The sequence below is a fragment of the Lytechinus variegatus genome, chromosome 11, assembly GCF_018143015.1.
Source record: "Lytechinus variegatus isolate NC3 chromosome 11, Lvar_3.0, whole genome shotgun sequence".
In the NCBI taxonomy this organism is placed as follows: Eukaryota; Metazoa; Echinodermata; class Echinoidea; order Temnopleuroida; family Toxopneustidae; genus Lytechinus; species Lytechinus variegatus.
The window spans coordinates 6,688,075-6,707,640 of NC_054750.1; the positions used below are offsets into that span (position 1 = coordinate 6,688,075).

Below are 19,566 nucleotides of genomic sequence, written 5' to 3' on the forward strand. Positions count from 1 at the left end.
GGGCTTAGTGTCAAAAGTATTGATAATATATCTTATTTTAGAAAATTATAACCCTTCTTTTATTCAATTAGAATATTTTTCATGCATAAATCAATCTAATTTATGATATATCATGATCAAATTGATTTTAATTTCCTTTTCTTCTTTTGCGTATTTTTGATCCATCTTTTAACATGAATACAGTCTACCCTATCCCTGCACCCGATTAAGTTGACCTAATAAAAAAGTCACCCAACGTTGAGAAATGTCGTCGAGGATTTTTCACTGTATCTGAAGCCAGCTTCCAGGAACAAAATGTCATTAAATGTTCCAATCATCGATGTTCATCGTGAGAATTTTTCAGATTTCTGGCCAGCAATAAATTTAGCGATCCAGACAGCTTCATTTATTGCTATTGATGCAGAGCTCAGTGGTCTAGGATGCAGGAGAAAACTAATGGCAAAGTATGAATCCTGATTATTTTGCTTGATCCCATGCATTGAGTTTAGTGATGTGATTTCGACCTCTTCATTTTTCTAAATGGTTCTATACAAAAATGAACAATGATCAAATCAAATTGATTTTATGATATTTGCTCATCACCGAGAGTGCTCAGGAGTTCATGTTTTAACATTCAACGTTTGTTATATATCTAAGATTGTGATGGAATGGGAATGTAAAATTTTATAATTTTGTGCTGGTATTCTAATCACTCATTCAATGAACCAGGGGCCGATTGCACGAAAGGGTCTTTGCAAGCAAGGACCGTCTTTCGTGTCGCCCATCTTTTATGATGCGCCATGTGAAACGCATTTTAAATAAATCATCTGCAAACATATTTCATTCGTCCATTAAAATAAACAAAATATTTGTTTTTATAATGATGTGATATTTTATATCATGAAATTGTATAAAATTTGATTTAAAAGCAATATTGTGGAGGGGCCGAAACACTTACAGTCATACACACTCACTAGCTCACATACACTTCACACAGGGAAAAAGTCTTACCTTATTCACTTGTATGTTGAACCCTCTCGCTCGATCACGACACGTCTGTGCTGTGCGGGGGTTTGAGTATGGAGTGCTCTGCTTGAGTGGCGTGAGTATGTAGCTAGAGTCCCGATATTTGTAGTGTATTGTGTACTGCATTGGTGATGGGTGCAAATATTCCCGCCGGTCCGGTGATCGTGTGACGTTGTCTATTGTCTGCTTAATTACTCCTAATCCCCTAACACTATACTTCCCCCCACCCTAAAAAAATTGGGGGGCATATTTCCTATACAACTTAACATAACTTAATATACTTAACAGAAGGTATACTCAACTTAACCCTATATAAGGTAACCCAAAACGTTCATATCAACGTTCATATTTTTTTTTTCTCTTTTTTTTTGTATATCTTTTTCTTTCTTTTTTTTTTCTTATTCTTTGATCTCTTTTTTTTTCTTTCTTTTCTCCTTGATTTTTTTTGGGGGTCTGTGACCTCTCTTTTTTTTCTTCTGTAATCTTTTTATTTTCTTTTGTGATCTTTTTCTTTTCTTTCTCTGTGATCTGTTTCGTGATCTTTTTCTTTTTTCTTTTTTTTTTTATTCTTTATTTGATCATGAACGTAAGCATAACACAAATATGTACATCATCAATATATACATCATTACCAAATACATCATTACCAAATCATAAAAAATATTCTTACCTTGTCTCTGCCTTGATATAATTTAAATAAGCTCACTACGCTTATCTGTGTACCTTAGTAAAAGAAACAAATATATAAATCAAAGAATATATACATATGTGCATAAAGGGTGTGATCAACCAACTAACTTATCGATTTTTATTAATATAGAAACAATAAGGGGTGCATGCAAATTAATTGGGTAATAAATTATACATATTATAGGCATTAATTTCATATTTATGGTATATATTGCATTGAAATACAGATCCTTTAAAATAAATGAATTTGCACAGTGGCAGGCAGAGACAGGTGCAAGGGAGTAGCATTGCCCCGTTGTTCGAGGCAATAGAGCTCCTTTGCTTTAATCTGTCATAACCAGGATTGATAGTAAATTCAAGATGGACACGTTCCGAGGAGGCGCTCCCATGACGTTTCATGGGATGCCTCCAGGAACGGGTCGCTGTCTTGTTTCACAAATTTCAAACCTGGTTATATGCAGATGTGATTGTCTTTCGACATGCCGTATCGGTAGTACTGAGAGCTACAGATCCCAGCATGCCCTACTGAAGGAGGATCATGACTAAGCCGGATGCAATGTCTTAGTGATTCAGGAATCATGACATCAGGCTCATCCTTCTCCATCAAGATGACTCCTTCTCTATAAAGGTAGAAGAGTTCCCTGTTCGTCCACAAAAACTTTCCCTCTGGCGGGAGGAACAACAGAGTCTCTTCAGCCGGCGCTTTCTTGTCTGTCAAAAGGCGGTTTCTCTGCCACCTCAGCCGGGTCAACTATTCGGATCTCAAATGAATTGGCTTGGTGAAGGATATTTCCATGCCAATTACAGGGAAAGATTCAACAGCCACATTTGAGACCCCTTGTGTTTGATTTTAATATGGAACATCCTTGTCTACTCAATCGACAAGTGTACCAATCTATTTCTTTTGAAGTAGAGACCTTCTCAACTCTTGTTTCCCTGGGGCCAGCCCCTCTATAAAGCGGCTCCAGGGATCAAGAAGGTGAAGAGTAGATCCGATTCATGAGTATCCACAATGGGACACATTCTGAAGGTTCTACGTCAGGTCCTACAAGTAAGACTTATAAGCCTACCCAATCATATAACCGTTTTAAGAATCTTCTCGTTGTATGATTGGTAGGTCTTCACCATTTATAGTTAAGATAGCATTTGGGATGCTGATATTGGCATTGTGTTTTCGTAACAAGTCAACGCCAAACAACATCTCATCTGCTATCGGAGCTACATAAATCTTCTCGCTGAGTACTTGGGTACCCAGCTTGATATTGATAGGCCCTACCACCACGCCGTCCATTGTCATGTCTCGGCCAGCCCCCTTAAGGATTACACGCTTAAGGATGGGCGGCCGAGGCTGGAGGCGATTGAATAGGCTATCTGATATAATGGTGACAGCTGCCGCAGTGTCCAAAACAGATGTAATGGGCTCTTTGCCAACTGTCAACTCAACACTCAATGTTGAAGTAGACACAATTCTACAAATGACTACTTCAACCTCTTGATCTTTAACCTCACCGGAAATGTCTGGTGGCCATGGTGGATTCCTCCAAGGGACATCTAATACCTCGGAGAATTTCGGGCTCCCTGGACTTGCTTGCGCGTCCGGTGCCCGTGTGCTACCATGGTCTTGTGGTATTAGGCTGTCCTTTAATGGAATGGGGATGGTGGAGGTGGGGATCTGTGATCGGATCGGGGATTCCCCATCTCCTCCGATCCCTGTCCATTTCCCTCCTCCTCGAAGGCTACAGCCCTAAGTTGTCTGTTCTGAGCAGGCGATCTCCCTCTGGGGCAGGCCCTACTAAAATGGCCTTCTTCCCCACAGTTGAAGCAGCCTGTGAAGTTTCGCTGCCGATCGGTTGGTGGAAGGACCGAAGATGACCTTCTGCCTCCCTCTGTCCGATCCGGCGTTCTACTAGAGGGATACCTCGGCCTGTCTGATGTGCCCAGAGCCCAACCAGAGGTATACTTTGGTCTGTCAGGTGTGACAGGGGCACGGCCGGAGGAGTAACCCGGCTGGCCTCTTGACACCGACAAAAATTCTTTAGTACTCCTAGACAGATCAGTGATTGCAACAACCATCGAATCCATCTTGGAGGCCCACATTACATTCTGAGCCTCCAGAGCACTGATTCTAGCCTCAAGGCTAGAAGTTCCTTTGGTGGCAGCTTCCGGAGGAGACGACTCCTGTACCCTGAGGTCATCCATATCTTCTCCTACAGAGAGCTGCCTTACCTCGTTCCTCAGCCTAGGGCCATGCTTATGCATGGTCTTCTGGGTAAACTGAAACCATTTGTACTTGGTCATGGCTTCATCTAATGTCCCAGGCCGAGAAGTCAGGACATGATGCCCTGCATCTTTGTCTTGGGCACCTTGGCAGAACCTTGCCACGACAAGTTCTTGGACGAACTTGTCAGGTAGGCCTACGAAGGCCTGACCTGCAAGGGTCATAAGCCTATCTGCCCACTTGATGATGTCTTCATCCGAGCGTTGAAAAGCCGATTGGAATTGCATCCGAATAACTTCCGGCTCCTCCTGGAGAGCAAACCGCTTCTCCAACTTGGTAACCAAGTCAGGGAAGGCGATATTTGGATTGCCCTCCTGGATAAGGGCCATGAACTTACTGGCTTCGGCCTCCAACGCCAGACACAGCTGATATTTCTTGTCTGCATCAGACATGCCATGTCTTTCGGAATAAAGTTGAAACTTTGAATAGAAGGCCGCCCAACTTCCCTTGCCGTCGAACGAAATAGTCTTCGGCAAAGAGGTTGGTCTAGAAGGGGGCCTTCTGTCATCATAGTCCGGTACCACAGGTCTTGATGCCGAAGTAAGTCTGGTGACGCGGGGCGGCTGATTTCTTGTTGGCAGCCCCAAGTATCCCGGACTTACTGATGGCCTTGTGGTGTTTCCATGTTCATTGAACACTGAGCCTCCATGTCCATCTCCTTGGGGTCCAGCGCCTTGATACACAGGGTTACTACCCCCATGTTGCAAGTCACATGGTCCTTGGGGAGAGGTTTGCGGGGCCACAGTGTTAGGATAGTGTGGCGGATATCTGCCTCCAGCCCATGGCGGGCAATACCCACCGAAGGCAGCAGCAGGGTTGCAGTATGGAGGAGCTGATTGTCCAATTCCTCCGAATGGCATCATCTGCATCATCCTAAACATCACGCCATACATTTCCTCGTACTGCGCTTGAGTAAAGTGTGGAACGGCCTGTGGGTAGTTATGTGGAGGTGTCTGGGTAGTTTGGTTTAACATTGCTGGTCGGCCACCCTGAGTACTGGGAGCCTGACCATGCAAATCTACTTGGGCATGAGGACCACACTGGAACTGGGGTCCTGGTGGGGTAACTTGTTGGGGACCTCGTGGTGGGAACAGGCCATCGTTCCATCCTGAATACCCAAATTGATTAGCCCAGAGGGACTTAGCCCTATCTTCTGGAGAGGCCGAGGGCTGCTGAGTAGAAGCGCCACCTGGCCTCCCCCCTGTGAAAAATGAGGAGGCCTCCCCGGCCTGTGTCTGAGAAGACTGGCCTACAGCACCCTGTATGCTATGTGCACGGGTGTGCTGTGTCCGAGCCTCAAACACCTGGCTTACGGGGGGCTCCTTAGATGGTATAAGTGGACCGCTCGTATAAGGCTCATCTCCTTCGGAGCGCACTTCTCTGCGGTCCACATTACGAGCCGTTGTTGTTGGCTCATAATCAAAGGCGTAAACTAACAGTTCTGCCTTCGGTACATGAGGTATCGACAAGAATGTCTCTGGAGTAAGGTCGGCCGCCTCCCTTGCGTGTAGAATGCGGTTGGCGGTGGCCATACCCACTCCAGGCAAAGTCATCAATTCCTCAGACGAACAAAAGTTGATTTTGATTCTTGAAATGTTGCTCGCCATCTTGATGTAAGGAAATAATATTAATCGGTAACAAAAAAGAATCCCAATAGTCAATTGAAAATAAATTTGGGACAAATTAAATTCCCAAATTGAACTGTAATTAACCAAAAATTATCCTACAGACTAGTTTGTCTTGCGGATAAAATCAAAATAAATATGGGACAAAATTAACTTTTTAAATAAAAATATGAAAGAGAAATTAACAGAACTAACGTCAGAATATCCTGACCTGAGAATGTAATCAAATTAAAATCCAAAGGCTGCCTTGCCTAAGAAAAAAAAAAAATTCCTGTATGATTCAATTCTTAGGAGAGAAAAAGGAAAAAAATCAAACAATTGAACGCTCACTTGTTCAAAAAATGTAAAATGTAGAAATAATTTCAATTAATTTCTTATTCAATTACGTAAGTATATTTTTACTATTATATTTTTTTTTCTTTTTTTGAACAAAAATTAATATTCACAAGTACACTTGGAATAATGAATAGTTCTATATACAATTTATTTAATTAAACACTTAATATAATATATAATTTATTAATTTGAATGTCAGCAGCACAGCTCACAGCATTCACTCAACAGCAGCAGCGGCAACAATCCAAAAGCACAGCAACAACAGCAGCAACAAAATAATTAATACAACGGCAGCAGCAATTAACAACAACTCTTCAACACAACAGCAGCAGCAACAAGAAAATAATTATTACAAGACTGAATTTCCTGATCTCCTGAGACGTGACCAAAAAAAATAATAACTTCCTAACAATTTAACAACAGCAGCAGCAGCAGCAGATTTCTGGTGTTTTCTCCAAAAACACCCAGAAATATAATTACAGAAAAAAAAATAATAATACGAACAGCAGCAGCAGCAGCGCGGCGGTCAAAGGAGAAAAGCAAATTCAGGCTTGTACTAAAATAATCAACTCACAACATCAATAATCAACTATCTATTCACACCACATACGTTACACAGCTCAATTCACTCACGTCGCAAATTCACAACCCAATTAGTACAGTCAAACTCAATCAAAAATTCATCAAAGTCAATCACACTCGGTGGCCCGGAAAAAAAAATATCCTAACGAGGGAAGATTTAAATATATGGTTGAACAAAATAAATGGATATTAACCCTAAATAGTACAACGAATATTGTTTGTAACCGAAACAATCCGATTGGCTCCTGTCAAGCTGGCCGCTGAATTCCTTCAGGGCTAGAACGGCAGTGCCGATCGGTAAAAAAATAAAGTAAATTTACGGAACTAAATATCAAACTTTTTCCACCAAAAAATAAAATCTCAAACTGAAATAATATGTTACTTGTTGTGTTATTTAATATTTTGGATGAAACAGAGTTAAACAGCTCAAATTACTCAAAAATCTAAAATTTTCAAGATGGCGGCGGCTTTTTTATATTCGGCCACAGCCAGCGCAGATTCTGCTATCGGCGCCGGCTATGGCGAAGTACAGAAAATGTTTTGCCGAAAATAAATTAAAAATACTTTTATCCTCGTCGCCAATATTGTGGAGGGGCCGAAACACTTACAGTCATACACACTCACTAGCTCACATACACTTCACACAGGGAAAAAGTCTTACCTTATTCACTTGTATGTTGAACCCTCTCGCTCGATCACGACACGTCTGTGCTGTGCGGGGGTTGAGTATGGAGTGATCTGCTTGAGTGGCGTGAGTATGTAGCTAGAGTCCCGATATGTGTAGTGTATTGTGTACTGCATTGGTGATGGGTGCAAATATTCCCGCCGGTCCGGTGATCGTGTGACGTTGTCTATTGTCTGCTTAATTACTCCTAATGCCCTAACACTATAGCAAGCTAACGAATCTTATTCTTTATCATAAATTTCAGAATCACCCCGCTTATAGCGTATCATAAAAGATGGGCAATACGAAAGACGGTCCTTGGAAAGACCATTTCGTGCAATCGGCCCCAGGTTATGAACTTATGATATATATGGTGGTAATATTCAGTCGTCACTCATTTTAATTGTTTGGAATATTATTAGGATTTTATACTAGTTTTTTTATTACCAAAATAAATCTAGATTTGAATTCCTTAAAAAAGTTTTGCCTGAAGTGAAAGGAAAATTAAGTAGCCCACTTAAGAAAAAACAACATTTGGCCTGTTCATTCAATCCAAACAAGGTTGTGACATAACCTTTCCTGGTAGTCCCTGCTAGAAATCAAGTTGACAATATATTTAATGTTTGGACATTTTTTGTGTGTGTTTATTTTCTCTTGATTTATTGAATGAATGTGTGATTTTTTTGTTGTTAATTTCTTCTAGTAGTTATTCATCAGATATACCTTGCAGTCCTTGCCTCAAAGCCAAGTTAATTTGTATGAATTACATTTTAAATAAAAAAACTAAAAGGTTTGTTGGTTTCACCTCTGATATTTTCAAGAAAATTCAAGCAAAATATGTTCTCACATCTGTCTGCAAGAGACAAGAATATCCTAAAAAGTTGTGTTTTTTTAAGCTATATAGATCTTGTGAATGAAAAATCCCATTTCTAATGATAGAAAGACGATATAAATCAATGTGACTAATATATTTTTTTACAATAGAGAATTTTTCATGTTACCTAAACTCAACAGACTAGGTGGTTGCAGACTGCTAGTGGTCATGCCCTATAGATTTTTTTACCTTTCTGTGATCCAGCTTTTTATTCCCCTTTTGTAAAAAAAAAACTTCATTTCCATTAATTTGTTCCTAAGATTTTAATTGGATTCACTTTATTTTTAAATATCTGTGCTCTATAGTCTATAACACAAAACCTAAGAAGTGTTATAGTAACTTTGCCATCCAATGGTAACTTCCATGAAATTCTTGATTTTGATTGGCTTTTGATCATTACTACCATGGTAGTTACCATTAGATGACAAAGTTAGTATTTTCTGCAATTGGCCCCCAGTACCCATATTATTTGAAATCGCTTTGAATAGTCATTGGCATATACCACTCATCCAATGAACAAGGTTATGATATAACCTTGTTCTCAGATATATCTCCATGTGTGGCAAAATAAGGGTGGCAATGTTTGGCTTATTTTCCCTTTTCCTTTGGGGCAAATGCTTGATTTTTTTACACTGACAGTTTTCATTACACCTATTATTCATACAACTTGGCTCTTATTTAAATTTGATTCTTTAAATCATTTTTTTCTTAATCAAAAATAGACATCAAAAAATGAAAATTTTCTTGCCATATTACTTTCCACCAATAGAGGGCGTACACAAAAATATGCCCAAAATTCAAGTTTTTGAGCGCTCTGGTGAATACAAAAATTATTCCCAAGTTACTAATGAAAAATAAATTGCAACTGTATGGAAATTAGTAATTTTGGTCACAAAATGATATTTTAATGATTTTTTAAAGTGTGTGCTCTGTACAACATTGGCATACCATAGTCCTACCTGCAGATTCCCCACAGGCAGGGTGGTAGCAGTGAACAAGTGGCATATACCAAGTTTTTGCTACTACTGTTGCAGTTGCTGTATATTCATTGTCTGGTTTTGTTCATTTATCTTGCAGATCTATAGAGGACAGATACAAGTCTATTGCCGAGGTTGCCAAGACCAGGTCTATCCTTTCGTTAGGGCTATCCTGTTTCAAGATCCAAGATGAGGAGGACCATAATGGTCCAGCTGACCAGACAGCAGCGGGACCAGGACCGGGTCCGAAATTCCTGGCCCAGACCTTCAACATCCTGACATTGTGTAATGAGGATTACATGGTAGAGCCTGGGGCTCTGCAGTTCTTGGTGGGACATGGATTTGATTTCAATAAGCAGTATTCCTGTGGTGTACCGTACTGCAGGGGACCTGATAAGGTAAGCCATCAACATTTTAAAAGTATTTTAGAAAGTTTAACATTCTTTTCCATAAGTGATGGAGGAGGTGGAGGCATATAGAGGGAGGGAGGCATTGAAGAATTAGCCCTTTTCACATCAAGTCGATCTTTTCATTGAACTTTCTTCAAAATTAGGGTATAGTTATAGTGTCACAAAAGGACTTGTCGGATGCTTTATGTGACAAGTCTGTTTTTACCATAGTAACAATTTATTTTATTTCATATATGTATAATTATTTTGTAGAACAATTTTGATATTTGCCTATTTTGTTCCAATTTGTATATTTTTTAAATGTCTGTATATAAACCATTTGTAAACTGAATGTAATTCAGCCTTTGGCTGCTATTTTCAGTGAATATTGAAATAAATAAACCATTCAATCAACACATTGACGGGTGTAAGTAATAAAACATAATTTGTTATAACAACAAATTTGGAATAGCAATTCAAAGCTACTGATCATTCAATTTGATTGGTGGACACTGTTGCAGACGATTATGGAACATGACCAAGATGATAAAAAAAAATAAATTGTTATCCACAAAATTTAGTTCTTACAGTAATATAATAGTTCAGAATTTGATTGGTGGAGTGATTTATTTGGAGAGTAATTACTTTCAATGTATCATATTCTCAATGTTTTTCTTTTTCTTTTTTTTATTCTTCCTGTTCTCTATTTCCATCAGTTGTTGGGTTTTATTTTGTTTATATTATTTTGTGGGGACGTCGTGGTCTAGTGGTTCTGACACTCACCATTCAAACAGAGGGTTGTAGGTTCAAATCCTAGCCATGGTGTGTTTTCCTTCAGGAAGTACAATATAATTGATGCATTGTGCTGCACTCAAACCAGGTGAGATGAATGGGTACAAGCACCTTTAGCAGCTGGAGCTATAGCCAGGGTAACATATAATGCGCCATTGAATAAGCAACTAGCATCATATTTTTATTAGATGGTTGGTATTTGGTGTATCATTTTATAAAGATTTATTTTGTATTATTGTTCTGTTTTCCCATCAATACCAGAAGGAGGATAAATCGTGGCCTTCTCTCCGGCTTCTTTTCAACCACATCTTGGCTTCCAGGAAGCCCCTGACCCTTCACAATGGTCTAGTAGACCTAGTGTTTCTCTATCAGAACCTCTACACTGATCTTCCAGCCTCAAGTGCCCAGTTTGTTGCAGATCTTTACGAGATGTACTCTGGCGGAATCATTGACACCAAGTATGTGGCAGAGTACGAAGCAAGGATGCCTGCATCGTATTTGGAATACGTCTTCAGGAAGAGGTATTAACTGCTTTTCATAGTCTTTTCAGGAAGAGGTATTAACTGCTTTTCATAGTCTTTGATTTCATAAAAGTGATTAAGCTATCTTGAAATTTCAGACCATGACATTACAGCAGATGATTTTATGCATATTGTTTTTTTTTTCAATCTGACAATTGAATTAGTTTTAATCTTGAATCTTGAAAATAGTATTTATACTGATTTTATCCAGATACAAAAAAATGGCAATCTTTGACACCATGATTATCATTCCGCAGTGATTGTGGTAGTGCCTTGAATTTCAGCTTTGTCCGCAAGGCATATTTTTTTAATACCGGGGGGGGGGTCTTCTTTTTATTTGGCAAGTATGGTTTGAAATATCCCCAAATCAATGAAGAACAAAAATGACTAGTATGTCATTTATATTATTCACGTTTGTTTTCATAGGGGGCCTATATATAAAGTAAAATCAATTGAACATGTCTTGGCCTTAAAGCAAGCAAAAAGCCTGAGCTCAAGCAAATGTTTACTATGCTTAATTTTCTGTTTTTGCTCACATTGATGCAATGCAAACACAAAGGAATATGTGCTCTCTATTTTGGCTTACAAAGGTTTTTCTGGTCCAAGTGGCCAATGGACACAACATATATGTGTAAAAGACAAGCAGACAAGCCAAATTTTGGAGGTGGCTCTATCTGTTTTCATCCGCATGAAACACTTAGGCAATGAGTACACAATGGATGCATAGTGTTTTCTAATGGATGGCAATATTTTTAACGTTTTGCATCCGTAAGTGCATTGGGACCAGGCCTCTACATGTGTGTAGTGATTCAACCAAAGAGCTAGCAAAATGTTGAGAAAAATTGTTACCTTTTGTGTATTTGGCCCGTCATCTGTGAGACAAGGAAGGTGTGATTTAATGAAAGCAATTTTCATCCTCATGGCATTTTTAGACACATAAAGATTGTTACATGTAAATCGTTTTGTCTTCGTTTTAGCCAAAGAGACAATGCCATAAGAAAGTTGAAGGGACTCTCCCATGCCTCTGTAGTCTTCTGCCAATACTCTTCCGATATGAATGCTGTAGAATACCAGAGTTACCTACTACCTACAGACTTTGAGGAGAGGCAAAACAAAGGAACTTCTGGAAACAAGACTACTGATGTTTGCGAAATCTATGCGGTATGTGGTTGATATATCATAATTTTATTTGTTTCCAGGAGATTTTTATGCTTTACAGCAAACGGCAACAATGAAAAAGAATCAGGATTAAGAGAACAAAATCACATTGCCAACCAAATATTAGGGCCAAATTAATTTGGTAGGATATCATAAAGAATTAAGTGTACAACATTTAAGCAATTTTCCATTTGGTGTCCTCTGAGACCAAACACTAGTTTGATTATGATTTTTTTCAATTTGTTGAAGCAATAATAGAATGTATACTGTATTTTATTCTTAATGGTTTAAAGTGAATTATAAACTTTAATTGTTGTGTTGATAAAAGCTTAATTTCTCTCCTACCTATTTATTGTTGCTCTCACCAGTATGATAATTTTGTTATATATTTATTAATCAGGCCCATGGATGTTGCGCCAAGGGGATCCACTGTCCAAAGTCTCATGATCCTAATGCAATCTTAGATTCCGAAGAGATCATCATCGAAGAAAAGCGTAAGCGCAAGAGGAGAAGGAGAAATCGCAAGAATCGTAACCAGGAAACGGACGTCCAGGATGGAGAGACTGATGAGAAAAAGATGAAAGATGGAGATGGTGAGGGAGAGGAGAGACAGAAAGAGGAAAGCATGGATGTAGGTAGTACTGCGCCTGAAGCAAGTACAGGAGTTAGTGAGGAAACTGTCCCAGTGGTGAATGGTGATAATCATGCACTTGGCAAGGAAAATGGCACTGATGCTCCAACTGAGTTGAACCCTCTAACAGATGGTGTCAGTGGATCGAATCAGACCAAACCAACATCTCTAGCACCAAAGAAATCAGGAAGCCACCGTGCCGGCTTTGACGCCTTCATGACTGGCTTTGCTACTGCGGCTTTCATTGCCAGATTTGGATCAGCGAAGACTCCAGAGGGCGACGGACATGTGCAGAGTTCGGCTGCCAGACCGATACAAGGTGGACAATTCACCAGTCGTGTAGGACAGTTGGACCAGCCAAAATCCTGCGTTGACCGGTACGGCATTGGGCATTTGACCAATAAGTTGTACTTGAGTGGTAAGGACTATCCTCTAGCTGTGGCCAAGAGTTCCTTCACCAAGACTTCCTTGTTGCATAAGGATAAGATGGACATGATCATAAAGCTGATGGCTAGATGAGGATTAACATGGTGTTCGATGGACAAAAAAAGAATTAAGATTTGAAAGTACATTCTACCTCTTGGCTTAGTTCTTTTATCCAATTTTTTAAATACATATTTTCCAAATCTAAAGGTGCTTCACCGTGTGGTACATTCTTAATATTTAAAGGTGGAAATGGCCATGACATTAAATTTTGCCAGGCTTCTTAAAAATATATTTATGGGGCATTTTCATTTTTGTACAATTGAAGAGTTGCAAAGATCACAAAAATTTCCACACCATGAGTATTTGTCACCACTAGTCTCGGAAAATACAAACACATATTAAATAAGTCTGTAGATTTGTTAAATGATTATGAACCAGGTAAAATCATTTACCATTATTACTCTTTGGAGAAATAATAGATTATGCCAGGTGAATTTGATCAAAACAAACGAATAAACAAATCTTGATAATTCACAATGGTTCCATACAAAATTTAAGGTTCACCTTTAAACAAGGTTTTCCATTCACAACGATTCAAACATATGACCTGTGGAGTTTGTTGCAATTTCTTTGTATAGCAAGGAAAATATAAAATACAATTGTTGAAGTATGATCCAATCCTCAATAAACTAAAAACAGAATTTAAGAGTCACATTCGCGATAAATACATACAGGTTAGCAGTCTGTAGATGATTCAATATAATTATCTTTGAGCTGTCGGCATGACGTCGATCTTGGAAAGCAAATCGTGGGCTACGACGTCTTCAAGGGGTGGTCGAATTAACTCACTCGCAGTGGGGAGGAAGATTTCCTCCAGTCATTTATCATGCAGACGGATTTGGTTCCACAAATGGCGGCCTAGTATCACAGGCTTACCAAGGAATGAGACTGTGGAAATGGGAATTACTGTTTCTGTTAATTCTTCTTTTACATAAATATTCTATGTTCTTTTTATCTTTCAGTTGAGGAAAAAAAAAAACTACTTCTTGAATCGATTTCTCTCTCAAAAAAAAAATATTAAAGGGAATCCAACCCAAATAAAAACTTGTTTTTATAAGAAAAAGAAAAATCAGACTAGTTGATAGGTGAAAGTTTGAACAATATTGGACAAACAAGAAAGTTATGAATTTTTAGAAGTTGTAAATATTGGTAATCACTATATTCATGGAGACTTCAAATTGGCCGCATATGGGATGGCATAGTGATGTAAGGCAAGGACTACTCTTCCATGTACTCCAATACATATTATGGCTAAAATGTCATTTTTTCCAAAAGTTTTATTTCAAATTATATTTTTCTTTCATGAGGACATAAAACAATATACTACCTGGATTATATTTAGATTACTGCCCCAGGGAAATTGGTACTTAGGAGAAAACCACAAATCCCTGATAATAAAGTACATGGCCTATGGGAAAGTTGTCCTTGCCCCTTGTCATAATTTACTTACCCTGTTGCCAATTTGAAATCTACATACTATTAGTGATCTCAATTTTAAAGCAGCTATAACTTTCTTATTGCTTGTCCGATTTCTTTCAAACTTTCACCATTCTGTTTAATTTATTTTTCTCTTTCCCAACACAACATTTTATGGCCAAGGCTGGATTCCCCTTTAACAATTAAGAATCAAACTCAATGTGGTATACATACTTCATACCTAATCAACTGATACATAGGAAACTAAATATTCCATATTTTGGGGTTTTATGACAGAAGTAATCAATATTCGTCCTACGTACGACGCACTTTAACGTTCAGTAATACACCTCATTCGTCACATTTGGACAAAAATAACAATATTGACAACTTTTCGAAAATCCTGGCATGTATATAAAACAAATGAGCATTTGAGTTACAATTCAGGATAAATGCATCCCACCTTTTAACAGCAATTGCATGTACATAATATAGATTAATTGATAGGCCAGTTCAACTTACGTTTGTCTCGTCGAAATAATAGTATAAAAACCCTGCAGAACAGCGGTGGTGTGGTCCTTGAAGTGACTTGGTTCTGACGGCTAATAAATGGGAAAACATTAGATTTTATAATTAGAAATCTCCATAGCCTTTTTACCTCACTTCCCACTACACCACGCCCAGGTCTCACTTGCCCTGCACACACACGTACGGTCTTTCCTGTACACGGCTTTTTAGCATTCTCCCTACAAGGTGCGACGCTCACCCTGACGTAGCGACACCGAATAATTGTACGCTTGGACGCATCGCATTCCAATACTAGTGTAGGACACTAGTATTGGAATGCGATTAAACGCGCGCAGTGGCGAACTTTGACAGTATTGTAGTTAAATATTTTTACAGATATTGGTAAAATGGCAACCAGTAGGCCTCAAGTTTCAATATTTTTAGGGCGATGTCCGAGGTTCCCTTCACTGTAAGTTACATTCACAATGATATAACAGCATAAACATGAAGAATAAAAGAAGGTAGACAAAATATCTAGTCCAGCCATTCTCACTTACTTTAGTTGAAGCTCCACATTTCTTGTTGAGAATCTTCTGTGCTCTACTATCCAACATGCAAATGAGCGTGGGGGGATCCAGGGGCCTTGGCGGTTGTAGTGACATCGATTTTGTTAGGGCTTGAAAAAAACAGGCTTACTGGATGAGATGGCAACTCGTTGCTCATATGAATGTTTGTTTTTCTGTTTCTGTATGTGTTCTTGATGAAGTTCATGTTTGAAAAGCACTGTTGACACAATATTTTGATCCAAAAATGGTGGTAATCTAATTGACATGCTCCTATAAAGACCGGGGGAACCAATAAATGTTCGGGGGAACAAATCAATATTTTTTCAAAATCTTGACCGGTGAACTGCAGTTTTAGTTTCTCATCAGCCTAGAACTCGATGAGTTGTTCTTAATGATCTTGCTGGGACATGTGTGGAAAAATTGTTGCTACTTTCTCCAACCCTCTTCTATCTATTGGGTCAAATACAGCCGAGTTTTTAAAAGAAACTTTAAAGAAGTTTTTAAAGAAATCACATCGCAATGGATCGCATAGTGTGAGCTGGTCTTTAGAAAAGGTATATGACATATGTTTTGATTAATCTGGTCTAAAAAAAAAATTGCTTCATCTTAGAGTTAGATGATTATTTAGGAGCCGTGGTGTAGTGGTTCTGACTCTCGCCTTGTAAACAGAGGGTCGTGTGTTCGAATCCCACCACGGTCTCGCGTCCTTTGGCAAGGCGTTAATCCACACTTTGCCCCTCTCGACCCAGGTGCTAAATGGGTACCCGGTAGGATGTGAAAGTCATTGTAGCTTGTCCAGTACTGTGTGCGCCTCACCGGCGACTGACTGGAATACTCCCCAGGGAGTGGAGGATGTGCACACATTGTGTGCGGGAATGACCGATTGAATCCGATGACTGGGGTAATAATATATCTGTGAAGCGCTTAGACACGTCGTTCTGATGTATTAAGCGCTATATAAAAGCGGATTATTATTATTTGACCTATGGGAGGTCGACTTAGGCAGAGATACTCGAACTTAGTGGTCCCTTTTTTTCATATCTGTTTTTTTTATCCAGATACATTCCATATTCTAAATTCTGTTTGGAATTGTTTAAAACTGTATGTGCTTAATTATTGAATTACATTATAATATAAAAGAAATCATATTGGTGCCATCTTTTGTCAAAATTGTCACCTTTGTATTTGTAGCGTTTGAGGAACTTTACTTTCGGTTTCGAAAATTTCTCTCTTATTTTCATACATGAACAGAGGAAAAACTTGATTATTCATATTTTCGCTAGCTTCCGAGGTGCTGTACAAAACAAATAGCGAATATTCTTATATATGCAATGGTGTGACATTTAGAGGAGGTGGTTGGAACTATGGTTCCCGAAGTGACTGCAGAATGCGACCATCATCGCATACACTTGCATTTGCGTCACTGCGAGGACCATAGTTTCACCAAACCTCTGATTGAAGGCCATATATATTTATTTTATATCCATCACAGGCATTATTATGAAATACAACCTATAGGAAATATGATTGAATGAATAAACCAATAAGGAATCCCGGTCTTTGATTGAGGAATAATTTGATAAAGTTGATTACTGAGTGTACAGGCACTCTGTGACAAGATCTATGGCCAGGGGTACTTACTTTTCTTGGCTGGTGATGTCGGATGTCAGGATTCATGGCAATATTTTTCCCAATTTTGTGACAGTGATTGTAACTATTTAGGCTCACATGACTGGTTTTGACCAATCGCCCGTTTAGATTATTATTAGGATGGATATAAAGAAAGATGAAGTGGTAGAAGTAAGACAAGAGGAAGGGGAAGTTTGAAAAGACTATGGAATGAGAAGAGAGAGGGTTGGGGAGTAGGGAGAGAGAGAATGATAAGAGTGCGAGAGAGGGGAGGGAGTCGGGGAAAAGTTTATGGAGGTGATTTTTTTACTGATTACTAAGAAAAGGATGAATGCTTATAAGCAAGCAACCAAAGGACCGACAGCTTAAGGTCCTCTTCGAGAGACCTGGTAATGAGGATAAATGCCTTACCAAAGGGCACTAGCACACGAAGTGGGAATCGAACCCAGGTCGCCGGAATCCAAATCCCCTGCTCTGCCACTGAGCTGTCGTGCCCCCACCAGAGAGAAGAGAAGGAAGGAGAGAGAAAAGGGGGGAAGGGGAATGAGTGAGGGAGATGGAGAGAAGGCACAAGGGGAAGAGCGGAGTAAGATTACAGGAAGGGGTAAGCAAAAGAAACATGAAAAAGATAATGATAAGCAGGGATGAGACAATGGGCTGGGAGGGATAGAGAATGAGAAATAGAAAAGGATGGAGAAAAAAATGTGTGACATCTGAATGAAATACAACATGAGCTCCAGAATTAATACGTTCCTGGAGCTGGGGCCTGCCGCAGAGTTGCCTTTGGAAACATCTAAAATACTCAAGTGCAAGTCTAACTGACCGAGAACGCTTATTGTAATGGACTTGTAAGCATATAACTTGTGTTTGACTGTAACATGGTCATGAGCGGCTACTTCCAAGGTATTCAAAATTGCTCTAATGCTTATCTAAAAAAATCCATGAAAAAAGGTTGAAGGGGAAGTTCACCCTGACCAAAAATGTATTATAAAAATAGCAGAAAAACTATATACTGGTGAAAGTTTGAGGAAAATCCATCAAAGAATAAAAAAGTTATTAGAATCTTGATTACCTGTATTTGATTTGTGACATATTTCCTTTCCTACATATCTTGTGGTAAAATATCAATGAATTCTAAGAAAATTGAAAATGCTTTTTAATTGTACCTTCAGTATATCAACACAAAAAACATTTCATACCTGCTCCTAAAAAAGAAAATAAAAAATAAATCCTTGAACCATTAAGAAATGAAATTAAGTCATTTCATATTACATAACATATGAGACAGTTTTTCTTATGACATCATAAAACAAAAACTCGAAACTTTAATAATTCTCTTAAACTTAAATGGATTTTTCTCAACCATTCACCAATATGTCATATTTTCACAACAAATGTTTTGTCAGGTTGAACTTCCCCTTTAATATCCATAGAAAAATTGACTAAATATGGGGACCCCATAAAAATAGATTCCATGTTTTATCAAACTGTTCATAAGTTTAGCATTTACATTACACAACTTTTGACCTTTCTTGTGGTAAATGAGTTACCCCAATCTGTTCTAAGAACCGAAAAGTTGTCATTCTTTGACAGACATCTCAGGCCCAATTCATTAAACTAAAAACAAATATGAAATAACAATTGAAAACTACTGAAATCCTTCAATCTGACTGACTGGAAGTAAATTTGTTATAAAAATGGAGCATTTATTTTAACTGAACAAATCTTTAGGAAACAGAACCCAGGTCTCCGCAACACAAAGCATAACGATTGATCGTACGGTTGATTTTCACAATTGACTGGAGGCATTGTAGTCAATGCAGTCAAATTTGTTCTACGATCATTGCTGAGCTTTGTGTTACGGGCTCCTGAACAGTGCTTCTCTGTCAATCAATATCAATGATTTCAAAGAACTGGACAAAAATGCCAATTAAGTTGATACCGACAATTTGCAGGTCTTGGGTACAAATGTGTATTAAGTATACAGAAGGAAATGATCATATATTGGCCTTGTGAATTTAGATCTCCCAGCCTTTACTCCCATCTGTCACCATTGTCATCACCATCCTTATCTTCTATACCATGTTCATCATTGCCACTACCACCACCGGCATCACCATCATCACCACCCGCAACGTCACCATCACTGATATCATAACCATCATCACCCCCACTATCACCATCACTATTCATCACCATCATTTTAATTACCGTCAGTCATAATCCTAATCATACCTATCATCATTATCATCACCATTGACAAAAAAGATCATCACAATTTTCACCATCAAGAACCTTATCCTCGCCATTTTCATCAACATCACAACAGTCATATGATTATCATCACCACTGTCATTATCCTAATCATACCAATCATGGTCATTACCATCATCACCATCACAACAATCATCCTCGTCACTACCACAATCATTTTCACCAA

At 38.7% G+C, this 19,566-nt stretch overlaps 1 protein-coding gene across 2 annotated transcripts; it reads left to right on the plus strand.

Moving 5' to 3' along the window:
* The first annotated feature begins 244 nt into the window (after positions 1-244).
* LOC121423907 (target of EGR1 protein 1-like) lies at positions 245-14,022 on the plus strand. Of its 2 annotated transcripts, none has more exons than XM_041619449.1 (5): positions 245-443; positions 9,132-9,429; positions 10,477-10,733; positions 11,711-11,894; positions 12,292-14,022. In XM_041619449.1, the coding sequence occupies exons 1-5, from the start codon at positions 295-297 to the stop codon at positions 13,039-13,041; spliced, it is 1,638 nt and encodes a 545-aa protein (XP_041475383.1). In that variant the 5' UTR covers positions 245-294; the 3' UTR covers positions 13,042-14,022. The 2 variants fall into 2 exon arrangements, with proteins under 2 accessions (XP_041475383.1, XP_041475382.1); XM_041619448.1 differs by having other exon boundaries at positions 10,474-10,733; positions 12,292-14,021.
* Positions 14,023-19,566: the final 5,544 nt, after the last annotated feature.

Bases quoted from the DNA above. Each gene is read 5' to 3' on its own strand.
- LOC121423907 (XM_041619448.1), top strand. From the start codon at position 295: ATGTCATTAAATGTTCCAATCATCGATGTTCATCGTGAGAATTTTTCA. The intron at 9,430-10,473 runs GTAAGCCATCAA...CATCAATACCAG, and splicing joins ACTGCAGGGGACCTGATAAG to AAGGAGGATAAATCGTGGCC. The intron at 11,895-12,291 runs GTATGTGGTTGA...TTTATTAATCAG, and splicing joins ATGTTTGCGAAATCTATGCG to GCCCATGGATGTTGCGCCAA.